The 13,905-nt window shown below is 46.2% G+C and overlaps 1 protein-coding gene across 1 annotated transcript; it reads left to right on the top strand.

The window, feature by feature from the left end:
• Positions 1–2,998: 2,998 nt before the first annotated feature.
• Positions 2,999–10,422, top strand: LOC101682771. The gene is made up of 4 exons (XM_045068874.1): positions 2,999–3,037; positions 5,251–5,630; positions 6,927–7,002; positions 8,971–10,422. Exons 1-4 carry the CDS (start codon positions 2,999–3,001, stop codon positions 9,658–9,660), a joined length of 1,185 nt encoding a protein of 394 aa, XP_044924809.1. The 3' UTR covers positions 9,661–10,422.
• Positions 10,423–13,905: the final 3,483 nt, after the last annotated feature.

The following is a 13,905-nucleotide window of genomic DNA, read 5'->3' as shown; positions in this document are numbered from 1 at the left end:
ACTCTACCAGAATTGAAGACTTTTGCAAAGCTACGGTAATCAAAGACAGTGTGGGATTGGCGAAAGAACAGACAAATGGATCAACAGAACAGGACAGAAAGCCAGAAATAGACCCACACCCATATAGCTAGCTGATCTTTTTTTTTTTTTTAAAGATTTTATTTATTTATTTGACAGAGAGAGATCACAGTAGGAGAGAGGAAGGGAAGAGATCACAGAGAGAGGAAGGGAAGCAGGCCCCCTGCCGAGCAGAGAGCCCGATGCGGGACTCGATCCCAGGACCCTGAGATCATGACCCGAGCCGAAGGCAGCGGCTTTAACCCACTGAGCCACCCAGGCGCCCTAGCTGATCTTTGACAAGGGAGCAAACACAAGTCAATGAAGAAAGGATAGTCTTTTCTTTTTTTTTTTTTTTTTTTTTTTTTTTTTTTTTTTTTAAAGATTTTATTTATTTATTTTACAGAGAGAAATCACAAGTAGATGGAGAGGCAGGCAGAGAGAGAGAGAGGGAAGCAGGCTCCCTGCTTGAGCAGAGAGCCTGATGCGGGGCTCGATCCCAGGACCCTGAGATCATGACCTGAGCCGAAGGCAGCGGCTTTAACCCACTGAGCCACCCAGGCGCCCCGAAAGGATAGTCTTTTCAACAATGGTGTTGGAACTGGGCATCCACATGCAAGAAACAAATAAATCTAGACACAGACCTTATACTTTTAATAAAAATTAACTCAAAATGGATCATAAGCCTAAATGTAAAACACAAAACAAACCCCTAGAAGATAACATAGGAGAAAATCTAGGTGACTTTGGTTTTGGCGATGACTTTTTAGATAGAATGGTCAAACATGGCCCATGAGAGAAAAAATTAAGTTGTACTTTATTAAAATGAAAAACCTCTGCTTGGCAAAAGACACTACAAAAGAATGAAAAAACAAGCCATAGACCAGGAGAAAGTCTTAGCAAAACACATTCCTGCTAAAGGACTGGTATCTAAAACACACACACACACACACACACACACACACACAAAAAAAATAACCCAAGAAAATAACCCAATTAAAAACGGGCAAAAGATATGAACAGATACCAACCAAAGATAAATAGATGGTAAATAATGTTATAATAAGACGCTCAGCATCATATGTTATTAGCAAACTGCAAATTCTAACAAACTAGCACTCACACCTCCTCCAGGGCTAAAATTCACAACACCGACAACACTACTAGACCAACAGGAGCTCTCATTCATTGCTGGTGGGGAGGCACATGCACAGCTACTTTGCAAGATACTTTGGCAGTTCCTTATAATAGTAGACATACTCTTAACCATATGATCCAATAGTCCTCGGTATATAACCAAATAATCAAAAGCTTATATCCACACAAAAACTTGCACACAAATGTTAATAGTAGCTTTATTCATAATTTTCAAAACTGGAAGCCAGCAAGATGTCCTTCACTAGGTGAATGGATAAAACAATGATGGAATGTTGATCTGCCATAAGAAGAAATGAACTATGTATGAAGCCATGAAAAGACATGGAGAAACATGAAGAGCATATTACTTAGTGAAATAACCCAATCTGAAAAAGCCTTTTCAGCATGAAAAAATTACACTGTATGATGCCAAGTATATGGCATTCTGGAAATGGCAAAACTATGAGACAGTAAAAAGATCAGTGGTTTCTGGGGCTTAGGATGTGGGGTGGGGGAGTGACAAAGAGTTGGAACATGGAATTTTTAGGGCAGTGATACAATTCTGTATGATGCAGTAATGATGGACACCTGTCACTGTACATTTGTTAAAACCCATGGAATATACCAGACAAAGAGTAAAACTCAGTGTAAGCTATGGACTTTAGTTAATAATAATGTGGCAATATTGATTTGTCAGTGACAACAAGTATACCATACTAATACAAGATACAAATAATAGGAGGAACTTGGAGAGAGATTACTTTTTAATCACTATTCCTGTAAATCTATAGGTGCTCTTAAAAAATTAAATTTATTTTAAAAAATTAAATTTATTAATGAAAACAGAACAGCAGTGTAAAAAATTGAAATTGATTCTATGTTGAAATGACAATATTTTGGATATATCACGGGTTAAAATATGTCACTAAAATTAATCTCACCTGTTTGTTTACTTTCTTTAAACGTAGTTCCCAGAAAAAGTTAAATTACATCTGACTTACATTCTATTTTCATTGAACAATGCTGGTCTAGAACCAGGCTCTCACAGCACCAATGGACGAACCCAGTTTTCTACTTAATCTCTGATTCTAGGCTCTATGGTTTCAGGATCTTTTCTCTCATGCCAGTTTTTTTTTTTTTTTTTTTTTTTTTTTACTAATTTTCTTATTAACATTTCATAGTTCTCCATTTATTTGGGGGAAATCATCATAATTCTTCCACATCATATTCTGGCTCCAGTCTTTGCTCTCCACATGGGGTACCCTGCCTGAGAAACTTCCTCTGGCAACCACTGACAGAGTCAGTTGCTTCTTTGGTCTCAGGAGCACCTCCCACGTTTCTGCCACTCTATTCAGAAAATGCTCCCAGCATGTCCTCCATGTTCAGTCCTACCTCATGCTGATGACTCCTGCCTTTGTTTTCACTCCATACTTGTGCAATGCCTTTGTATGGCTACATCATATATGTGTACTTGTGTCGATTTCTTGCCTCCTTCACTGCATTGTGAGCTCCACAAAAGTGATCTGTGTTTCCACCCCTCCCGTTTCCCAAGGTCGGATAGGATAGCATGTGTAATATCACAAGCTTGGCTTTTAGACATCCATGTTCAAGTTTCAGTCTCCCGTTTGGCAACTGCGTGGCCTTGAACAAGTCACGTAACTCTCTTAACCACGTTTCCTCCCATGGAAAATGGGCAGAAGAATAAGAACATTACCAAATAGGATGGTTGGACTGTCAGTGTTTTATGTTCAGATACAATCAGAGGCACTTTTAGTTTTTAAGTCTGTTTTCAAATTCTTGCAAAATGGGGCCATTGGACAGCGTGTGGTTTCCAAAGCCAGCAGTAAGTCTGTGACAGTACTTTGGTTTGTTTCAAGTTCCATATCATGAGAAGTGGTTAATGACACTTTCAGCTCAGGAACCTCTATGTTGTCCTTCCCCAGTGATGATTTCTCATGGTTACTCAAACACATTTCATGACTTTTGACAAACGATGAGAATTTAGGTATATGATAAAATATTTGTTAGCAAAGTGTTCTTTTTAGATTTCTCACATAAAGACACAGCTCAGGCCACCTTTTGTTTATGTTAGGGCGAAGTCTAGTCTTGTCAATAGTTTGTTCCAACCTGATTTGCTAGCGAAAAAGTTATTTATCTCCCTGACTTAAAGTCTTCATTCCTTGTTTCTCTTATCAGGAAAAAAGAACAATTCAAAGCATGATACTTAAATGAAAAGTACTGTTAGGTCCACATGATGGTCTTTTTTGTTTTATGTTAATTAAGCTGATTCCTTACTTAAAAAGAGGCTCATATTAGGAATTGCATATTTTTGTCAAAAAGGAGGCTAGGGACCCTTGAGTGGCTTAGTTGGTTAAGCATCTGCCTGACTCTTGATTTTGGCTCAGGTCATGATCTCAAGGTCGTGAGATTGAGCCCTGTATTGGGCTCCACGCTGGGTGTAGAGCCTGCTTAAATTTCTATCTCTCCCTCTGCACCACCCCCACCCTGCTCATGCTCACTCTCTTGCAAAAAAAAAAAAAAAAAGGCTATATTCAGTTTTCAGGAGGGTAAAATAAGAGATTACCTTTTGGCATTTTTTTTTTTTAAGAAGATTTTATTTATTTGAGAGAAAGCACACAAGCAGGAGGAACTGCAGAAGAAGGAGGAGAAGCAGGCTTCACACTAAGCAGGGAGCCCAGTGCAGGGCTCAATCACAAGACCCCAGGATCAGGACCTGAGCTGAAGGCAGACACTTGACTGAGCCATCCAGGCGCCCCTTCCTTTTAGCACTTTACACAGTGCTTGGCTCATAGTCAATGACTACTAGGAACTTGGGGTAGTATGATGCTGTCATGTCACACGTTTATACAAATTTTGGCTGAATTAATTGCAAGTAAGTTTGATATTTGAGTGACATGACATTTTATCAATGTTAAATGGTATCTTGTGAATATTAAAATGTAGGTTGTAATGTAATTCAAGGTTTTGGTATGAAAATCAACAGAAATCACTGTCATGACAATGTTTGAAATTCTTTTGATTTTTGATAAAATACCCATATTTACTTCATAACTGTTTCATTTCTTCTTTTCTAAATGAGTTCAGGGTTGTGGTGTCAAACACAACACTGCATACAGCATATTTGGGCAGGGACAGATTTTATTCTTAATAAGAAAGAAGCCAGGTTCTAATTAATCACTATATTTTCTCCTTTCACATTGTAAGAAGTAGAGACATTTCAAGAAATAAAAACAGGACTGGGGTGCTGGGGTGGCTCAGTCCTTGGATGTCTGCCTTCCGTTGGGGCCCAGGGCTCTGGGATGGAGCCCCGCATGGGGGTTTCAGCACAATGGGAAGCCTGCTTCTCCTTCTCCCTCTCCCACTACTTGTGTTCACTTGTGCTCCCTCTCTCTGTCAAATAAATAAAATCTTAAAAAAAAAAGAAAAAAGAAGAAACAATGAGGACTTTATTTGGACACCCACAGCTCAAATACATGGTGACAAGTGTCTTGAATATGCAGAATCATTTCATTAATGTGTTTTGACATTGGAGTAACGTGTGCTTCTTCGTCCTTGAGTAATGACCAGTTATGAACATAAACATGTGGTTGAAAGTAGGCTGAAGGGGGTAGAGCTCCGAACCTCCCCAGCAGCAGCATTCAGCTGAGTGATGGTGAGAACGCGGGACCAGGCCACGGGCACACTCACCTGACCTCTGCCACTGGGACTGCGCATGCAGGGCCCGCCCCTCCCCCCAGGCCCTGCACAGATTATATTTCTACGGAAGATACGTAATCTATATCTACCCCCGAAAAAAAAAAAAATCCAAAAATGACAAAGACGCTCCCGCTGCCTTGGAAGACGCTTTGTCCAGCTGCTCCAGGGGCTGTGCTGTGACACTCTGCCCCGGGGCCCTGCTGTCCGCGGCCACTCGGCGCGGCTCACACCGGGGCGGTCCGCGCGGCCCCAGATGTCTTTACTCCCACCTCACAGTAGTGTCAATCTGGGACGGTGATGACACACACAAAAGCCTGCGACTGTCTCCGGTTGCCCTAGAAATCAGGCCGAGGCACGCGGAAGGCTCGGCCGTGCGGAGCCGGGGCCGGGGGAGCGCGGGGGGCGCCGGTGGGAGAACCGAGCCTTCGCAGCAGCGGGGACGGGAGGGAGCCCCGCGGGGGAAGGCGACTCGGTGACGCAGAGCGCGAGGAGGAGAGCGTGTCATCCTCCGAGCTGGCGACCGGCAGGGCAGCGGCAGAAGGAAAGGACGCGGAGGAGCCGCAGCGCCAGGCTCCTCGAGGGGTGGCCGCGGGCGCCGGGCGGGGAGGGCGCCGGGGGGCGCCGGGCGGGGCCGGGGACCGGCTGGCAGCGCGGCCCCCGCCCTCACGCGGCGCCCGGGTGACAGACTCCGAGTGGCTGGATCTGAGCGCGGAAGAACAGTGCGTATCGTTTCCGTCCGTTCTGGGTCAAAGGCCGGAGAACGTGCGTTGATCCGGGAAGGAGCGGGGCGCCAGGACGGGTCGCGCAGGCGCACTGCGGTCCCCGAAACGGCCGCTCCCGGGCGTCTCCGGCCTCCGCGGCCCTCGCAGGGCGGCCCGGTGGGTGCCCCGCTGACGGCTCGGGCGGCTGAGCGGACCCACCTGAGGCCCCAGCACGTGTCCCAGCCTGGAGTAAGCGCCGCAAACGCTGTCAGGGAGATCGTGCAAGAACCTCGTGGAAAAGAAAACATGAAAGCAGCAGGAGGAATCTGTTTAAGAAATTAGCTGTACTTACACGGTCATTATAGTCGTGTTTTTTAACCAGTGGATAATATAAAATCCTCTTTCGCTGCAGAGGGAAGTCAGAGAGGGGCGACTGGGTGGCCAGTTGGTTAAGTGGCTGCCTTCGGCTCAGGTGATGATCCTGGGGTCCCAGGATCGAATCCGCGTCAGGCTCCTTGCTCAGCAGGGAGTCTGCTTCTCTCTTGGCGCCTCACCCTGCTCTCGTGCTCTGTCTCACTCTCTCAAATAAATAAAATCTTTAAAAAAAATAATAAGTCAAGAGAAACAGAATATTTACAACCTAGGTTGTTAAACACAGAACCTATTTACTAACTAAACCCGTTAAGAAATAAGAGTTCTCCGGGATACCTAAATGTGACAGCAAATTTCTCCGCTGTATTTTTCTGCATTAAATTAAAAAACAAAAACAAAAAAAAAACCTTTCCTGCCATCAAATTATTTTATTGGCTATCTAAAATATAAACGTTTGACAAGAATTATGAAATGTTACGGTTAGCTGTTGTTAGAAATTAATGATAGCTTATACTATTTATAATTTTATGCATAACTTAACTTAAAAAGAACTTACCAGCTTTGAGAACTTACTCTCTCATCAAAGGTATGGTTCTTTGTTCTACCAACAGTTATACAAACTGTGGTTTGTGGAATTTGAAACAGTACCTCAGCCTCCCCTCTCCATTGTCAAAAGTATTTGTTAGTCTCAACCTCAAACTCCATATGATTCTTTGTTCATACTTTTATCAGAAAGCAGTCCTTCCTTGTTTCAAGGAAAGCTATAAGTTACCCATAGTCCTGCCCATCTGCACAAAGAAATGCCTCTTGTTATTAAAAAGCATATGACAAGCAGGTGAACAGTAAGTCCCAAATCAACTCTCTTCCTCATTCCACATGAAGGCCATGTTTCCTGAAACCTTTCTCCAAATCCTAGTGCAATTTCTCTTTTTAATCTTCCAGATTGGCCTGGGCCAAAAACACTCAGGACCCTCGGATTGCAGTGGGTTCCCAGTCCCCACTAGAAAAGAAGATTAAGGTGAGGAAATACATTTGCCGTGAACTTTGGAGCCAGTAATACCATCATAAAAAGTTTATCCCCAAGATAGAAAGGGCCTGAGTGTTTCAAGCCAGAGTGCTTGTCTGTCAGGCTTGGCTTCAACTGGACAACACTGGATAAGACAAACATCGCTTGTATTCCCATAGGGCTGGGGCAGGTGAGGGACACGGACACTAAACAAATTGTGATAAGGGTCATAAAAGATGGGAATTTTTTTTTTTTTTTGCATGAAAACATGGAAGGTCTGAGGAAGTAACATTTAAGCTAAAACCTAAAGATTATGTACGTAAGTACTGTAGAGTTGCTGTGTTGTGTGTTTGGGAGTATATGAAGAAAAAACATGTGAAAATACTCGGATGGCAAAGAAAATATGGTTTTCGAGGAACAGAAGAGTTGGGGTGGCCACAGCAGAGTGGGCAAGCAGTCCAGCTGAGAGGTAGTCAGAAGCCAAATTATGAAAGCCATACTGGGATTTGGGATTTTCTCCTAAAAGCAACAGGATACTATTCTAAGGTTTCAATGTAGGGAAGGGACATACTCAGGTTTCTGTGATACAAAGACCCGCCCAGTTGCTGTGTCCATGGTCTGATGGGGCTGGGAGGCAGAGAGAGAGAGAAGCATGGATTCAGGGAAGCTAGTTAGGCTGCTACCCTAGGGTGGGGGCATTTTGAGTTAGTAGGGACAGGACCGAGAAGGGGAAAAGAGAAGGAAACACTTGGGAAGAAGATCCAAGTGGAGATGTAGATCGCGTCTAGGGGTGAAGTTGAGAGGTGAGTACTGGGCAGTCTTGTGTGTCTCGATGGTCTCACTCATCTCTCCTTGCCCCCTCTAGAGCAGTCCCTGATACAGGGTAGGTCACCTGTTGAGTGATTGAGACTGTCCATGCCCAAGAAAGTCTAAATGAGACTATGCTCATCTTTAGTGACAATTTCTGTTGTATTTTCTTACATTACATTCAAAAGACAGAACCAGCAAAGTCGGTGGAAGGGCGTGGCCATAGAATGAAGGGCTATTCGGTCACCTGGGGGTATTCGGCTACTGGCTGTGTTGCAGTCTAGGGTGATCCAAGATAGCCTTGGTCACATGCCCTTGGCCACAGTCTGGAAGCCAGAGGAGTAAAGTACTCAACTCTGTAAAATGCTGCTGACGTCAAGTATGACAGGGACAGAGACAGAACCACTGAATTTGTTACTGTGGAGATGCTTCACAACCTAGATGGGAGCAGTCTCGCGGCAGTCGGGGCCTGGAAACCCACCCGAGGAGGACCAGGGGGGATCTGGGAGGTGGGAGTGGAGAGGGTTTCTAGTGACTGCTTCCTGGCACATGGTGGAAGGGAGCCAAGATGGGATGTGTGGCAAAGGAAACACTTTCCTTTTCGGTTTAAAGATGATAGAGAACATATTCTTATGCTGACAGGAGGGAGCCAGTACAGGGGAAATTTTGATGAAGCAGGAAAGAGAATTTGGTAATTGCTAATTGAAGTTCCTGAAGCTTCACAAGGACAGGTGGGAGAACTGGCCTTTGATAGAGACAGGGGCAACATTTCCATTGTAAAGGCAGAGTCCAGGGTCGATGCGCGGTGGTGGTTCTGGCACCGGGAAGAGGAGGGCGTTCCTGACTGTGTGCTTCTGCCTTCTCAAGGAAGCCTCAGGTGAACTCGTGAAGGGGACCCTGGGGGAAGGGAGTGTGGGAGGTTTGGAGAGAAAGCCAGGGAACATGGCTAGGAGACTGCTGACCAGGGACATGGTGTCAGAGTGCCAAGACACTCTGTGATCTCTGTCATGGCCTGCAACGAAGGACATTCAACTTAAAAACCTTCTAATCCTTCCCTCTGACAAGAGTTTAGGTGGTGTCCATTCTTCAAAAGTGAGGAAATTTTTGCTCCGAAAGTCTCAGCTGGAGAATGAAACCCTTCATCAGCTCAAAGCCATGTCTTTTGACTTCCAGTTTGCCAAAGCGGAGGAGTACTACTATCGACGGCATCAGGCAACAACGCTGGGAGAAGCATGGAGATACACGACGGCTCCAAGGTGGGAAATTAAAATAGAGAGACAGAGACCACAAGGTGACAAAACAGGAGATGCTAAAAAATGGGACTATTTAGTGTCTGAGAGGGAGCTGGACCACATAAAGAAGCATATCTACAGAGCCGAACGAGCCAGAGGCCTCCGAGACCACAAGTACCGGCTCCTCCCTCAAAGGGTTCCAAGTGACACGGTCATCCCCAAAATACGAAGCCCAGGGAAGGAGGAGAAGACTGCAGTTGTCCAGAAAACCCACAAAACGAAGACCAAAAAGCACAGGGCGGCCTGGGCAAAGGAACAGATCAGGGGACATCAGGATCGAATGATTCGGGGGCGAGAGCTCACAGAGCAGAGAAGCGAGAGTCTGTGTGCCTGGAGGGTCTCTGCTCCCGCTCCTCCTCTCCACAGGTCTGCAACACACAAGGAGGAAGAGAAGGAATTCGAACGGATCACAGCCTACCCGATTGCCCAGCCTTACCAGGAAGCACTCATAAAAGTGACCATCCTCACGGAAAAGTCCAGAAAGGAGGAACACGTAAAAAAGCCACTCCGACGAGAGCTCTTGAGCATGCCACCGTTTTTGAGAAGTCAACTAGAAAAAAAGGAAGTTTAAGTTATTTTATGGACGATTCTATTTCTTTCGCAGGCCGGCATCCTTTGACAATTGTCAGTGCAGTAAAATCCCATAACCCCTAATCTGTTTGCATCCAACTTGGAGTCGGGGGAGTTAAACTGAGTGTTTGTTTCACCTCTCTGCATGATTATCCCGAAACTTAGTGACTTAAAAACGACCACTATTTTGTTGTATCTCCCAATTCCATAACAGGAATTCAGACAGAGCTCAGCTGGGCAGTTTTTCTTCCCTGTCCTGCACTGCCAGAGCTGCTTGGGGATGATCAGGTGACAGTTGGACAAGAGGGTACAGGCCTCGTGCCCTTGGGGTTGACTAGAAGGCTGGGTTTGGCTGGTCCCAGTCCCTGTCTCCTCTCTCCGTGAGGTTTCTGACCTTATTTCACTGTGACCAGGCTCCAGTGACCTGTCAGACACCACAAGATTTCTTGTGACCGAGCATCCGCAGTCCCAGAACATCACTTCTGCCATATTCTGCTGCTCAAACATGTCACCAAGATCAGTCCAGACTGGGGGGCAGTGGGCTGGGCGGGGGGGAGACCCTTCCTCTCAAAGAAACTTGCAGCGAGCTTTTAATCCACTCCTGCAAGGCTCTGAAAAGTCCCAACACACACGCCCATCCTTCTTTATCCTCTGTGCTGTCTCTCATGTTACTACTACTCATCAACATTAAACAAGTATTTTTTTTTTTAAAGATTTTATTTATTTACTTGACAGAGATCACAAGTAGATGGAGAGGCAGGCAGAGAGAGAGAGAGAGAGAGAGAGAGGGAAGCAGGCTCCCTCCTGAGCAGAGAGCCTGATGCGGGACTCAATCCCAGGACCCCGGGATCATGACCTGAGCCAAAGGCAGCAGCTTAACCCACTGAGCCACCCAGGCGCCCCGAAACAAGTATTTTTATACAAAGAAACCAACAAGTCCATAGCTCCTGGAGTGATCTCGACTGAAGGGATCTGGCTCCCTCCATGGAAAAGTAAATACAATCGAGGGTTTAAAAGCCTGTTGCAGGGGCGCCTGGGTGGCTCGTGATCTCAGGGTCCTAGGATCGAGCCCGCATCGGGCTCTCTGCTCAGCAGGGAGCCTGCTTCCTCCTCTCTCTCTGCCGGCCTCTCTGCCTGCTTGTGATCTCTCTCTGTCAAATAAATAAATAAAATCTTAAAAAAAAAAAAAAAAAAAAAGCCTGTTGCAGACACAGCTGGGTGGCTCAGTTGGTTAAGGCACTGCCTTTGGCTCAGGTTATGATGCTGGAGTCCCAGGATGGAGTCTTGCATCAGGCTCCCTGCTCAGCAGGGAGTCTGCTTCTCCCTCTGACCTCTCCCCTCTCAAGCTCCCTCTCTCTCTCTCAAATAAATACATAAAATCTTTCAAAAGAAATAAATAAAAGCCTGTTGCAATTATGCTAACACATTGTCTTGTACACTCCAGTGCACCTAGAATTTTATAGGATGTTGGAAGCCTAAACCCTAGCCTGGAGAGAGACCCAAGACTCTAGGATTTAGCCCTTCAAGGAGCTTACAATCTACTTGTAGAGAACAAAAGTCAAAGCAGCACATTCCCAGTTCTGCGCTATGAAACACTGGATGGAGAATACGGACTACAGATTAGGGCAGCTTATGGGCAATGCCAGCCTGAGAATACCCACCCTGGGTGAGAAGTGCTTGGGCACAGCAGTTAGGACAGGAAGGCCTGGACCCAAACCGGGCACCGTCAGCACAGAAGTAAGGCACACCTGGGCCCTGGGGGAACTCCACTGGGAAACAGGTGCAAACATGACAAGCACAAAAAGGGTAACAGATAAGAATGAGGTGCTGTTAGAACACAGAGTTCAGCAGGAAATAAAAGACTTTGGGGATGTTATGTGTGTTTGATATTTAAATGATAACATGTATTCTTTGTTTTTTTTTTCCTATTCAGAAATTTATAATTTTTTTTTTAAGTAGGCTTATGCCCAACATAGGGCTTGAACTCACCACCCCAACATCAACCCTGAGATCAAGTGTTTGATCCAAGTGTCACATGCTCTCCCTATGAGCCAGCCAGGTGCGTCTCTTATTCAGAAGTTTGAAGAAAGTGGCCCCTAATCTCCCTACCCAGAGAACTTCAATTGATACTTTTTCTTTTTTTTTTTTTTTTTGAGATTTATTTACTTGAAAGAGAGAGTGAGAGAGCATGAGCAGGGGGAGGGGCAGAGGGAGAAGCAGACTCTGCTGAGGAGGGAGCGCGACCCCGGGCTCCAGCCCAGGACCCTGGGATCATGACCTGAGCCAAAGGTAGATGCTTAACTGACTAGCCACAACAGGCGCCCCAATGTTTTTAAAATAATGAAAAAGGACATCGTTAGAAAACTCAAATAATTATAGGAAGGTACAAAATGCCAAGTGACACCTAGGCCACTTTGGTTTGTCAAAGGTCATCACTTTTTTTAAGTTTTTAAGTTTTACTCTAAATCTTTTTTTAAGATTTATTTGAGAGAGAAAAGCACAAATGGGAGGGGCAGAGAGAGAAGGAGAAGAGAATCTCAAGCAGATGCCACACAGAGCGTGGAGCCCAACATGGGTCTCGATCTCATGACCTGCACTGAAACCAAGAGTCAGATGCTCAACTGAGCCACTCAGGCCCCTGCTACATTTCTGACATGAGCAGAGTTTGAAGCAAGCAGAAGGCAGGCCAATGAAAGCGCAAGAAGCAACTAAACATGCGTGCTTGAAAAACTGTAATGTCTAGGCCAGTGTGTGATTCCAGAATAGGCAACTTCTGTCAGAAGGTAGGTTATCCGTTGGGGCTAAGGGGTGAGGAGGCGGATGTGGAAGGGTGACAGAATGTTCTGAGGTATGAAAGAATGTTCTCCATCAGGATGTGGTGGTTACAGAGCCCTGTGAACAGACTAAGCCAACAATGAATTATTCGCTTTAAGTGGGTGAGTGGCACGGAATGTGAAGCTCATGGAGATGGAAGAGAAAGCCCGAGTCTGTGGGGGTTGTTGAGCCTGGGTGGAGGCAAGGGGCAGGATCATGGAAGGCCTCCATGGGTCTGCAAGCTGAGGGGTCTCAAGCCTTGGAGGCAGTGGGGAGTCACTGAGAACTGACAAGTGGCTTTGAAAATGTGGAGGGGACGTGAAGAGCAGATAGGGAGCGGGGGGACACCAGACAGGAGTCTGCGGCGGAAATCTGGGCGGGACGGAGAGAATCAGGACACCAGATGGAATCTCATGACCAATTAAGTAGGGGCCATAAGGGAAAAGGGAAAAGAAATCCTAGTTTCTTTGGAGTTAATCAAGTAGTCGAAGTACCTCCATAGGGATTAAGGGAGGACAGACTGGGGAGCAGTTTATACGTAACCCAGACCCTGTGCTGCCGCTAAGCCGGGGGCCACAAATGCCTGTAGCTTTTCAGAGTGGAGTCAAACCAATTTTGGAGAATGTTGAGGACATAGATATAGTAGGACTCACGAGGGTAAGAGGGGGAAAAGGAGCCACGGAAAGCACCAGGCGTGAGGATGTATAGCTTTCCGGGAGTACAATTTTTTAAGATTTTACTTAGTTATTTGAGAATGAGCGAGCAAGCAGGGGGACGGAGAGGGACAAGCAGACGACACTGAGCACAGAGCCTGATGTGACCTGAACCGAAATCAAGAGTCAGACACTTAACCAACTGGGCCACCTGGGCACCCCTCCAGGAGTGGATTTTTAAGTGTCAAATGCATAGCATTTAACCCTGGGATCAAACTATTTGGGAAGGAATCCCCAGTTTGGCTGAAAACAGCCTCTGGGGAATGCTGGGGAAGGAGGCGCTCCTCCGCCCGGGCTCCAGGATGGCCAGAAGGGGAGTACGCAAGTCATTCTTGTTCCAGGAAGAGACGGGACAGGAACTAAAGGTCACGACAGTTGTTTTATGATGAGAGATCACCATGGTTGAAGGGAAAGCGCTCGGTATGGAGGGTGGCGGACACAGCCGTGCACCACGAAGGCCTGGGACCCAGAGAAGGAGGACGTGGAAAGCTGGAGACTGGGAAAGGGGCTGAGGGAGGGGTGAGAAAACACCAAAGCCAGGCCCGAGGGGCCAGCAAAGATGGGCAGCGCGGTGGGGGGGGGGGGGCATGGTCCACCCCACAGGGTGGTTTTCCTCTGTGGTGTGTGTGCAGACAGGACTGCCGCTGGGGACAAGTGTCCAGCCTGGTCTGGGAGACGATGAAAGCGTTTGCTGTGTCTAAATCACAGGCTGAGCCTAT

Source organism: Mustela putorius, unplaced genomic scaffold (genome assembly GCF_011764305.1).
Source record: "Mustela putorius furo isolate JIRA1106 unplaced genomic scaffold, ASM1176430v1.1 tig00003909_pilon_pilon_pilon, whole genome shotgun sequence".
NCBI lineage: Eukaryota > Metazoa > Chordata > Mammalia > Carnivora > Mustelidae > Mustela > Mustela putorius.
Note: the sequence above shows the minus strand (reverse complement) of the source record. Positions and strands in the feature narration are given on the sequence as shown.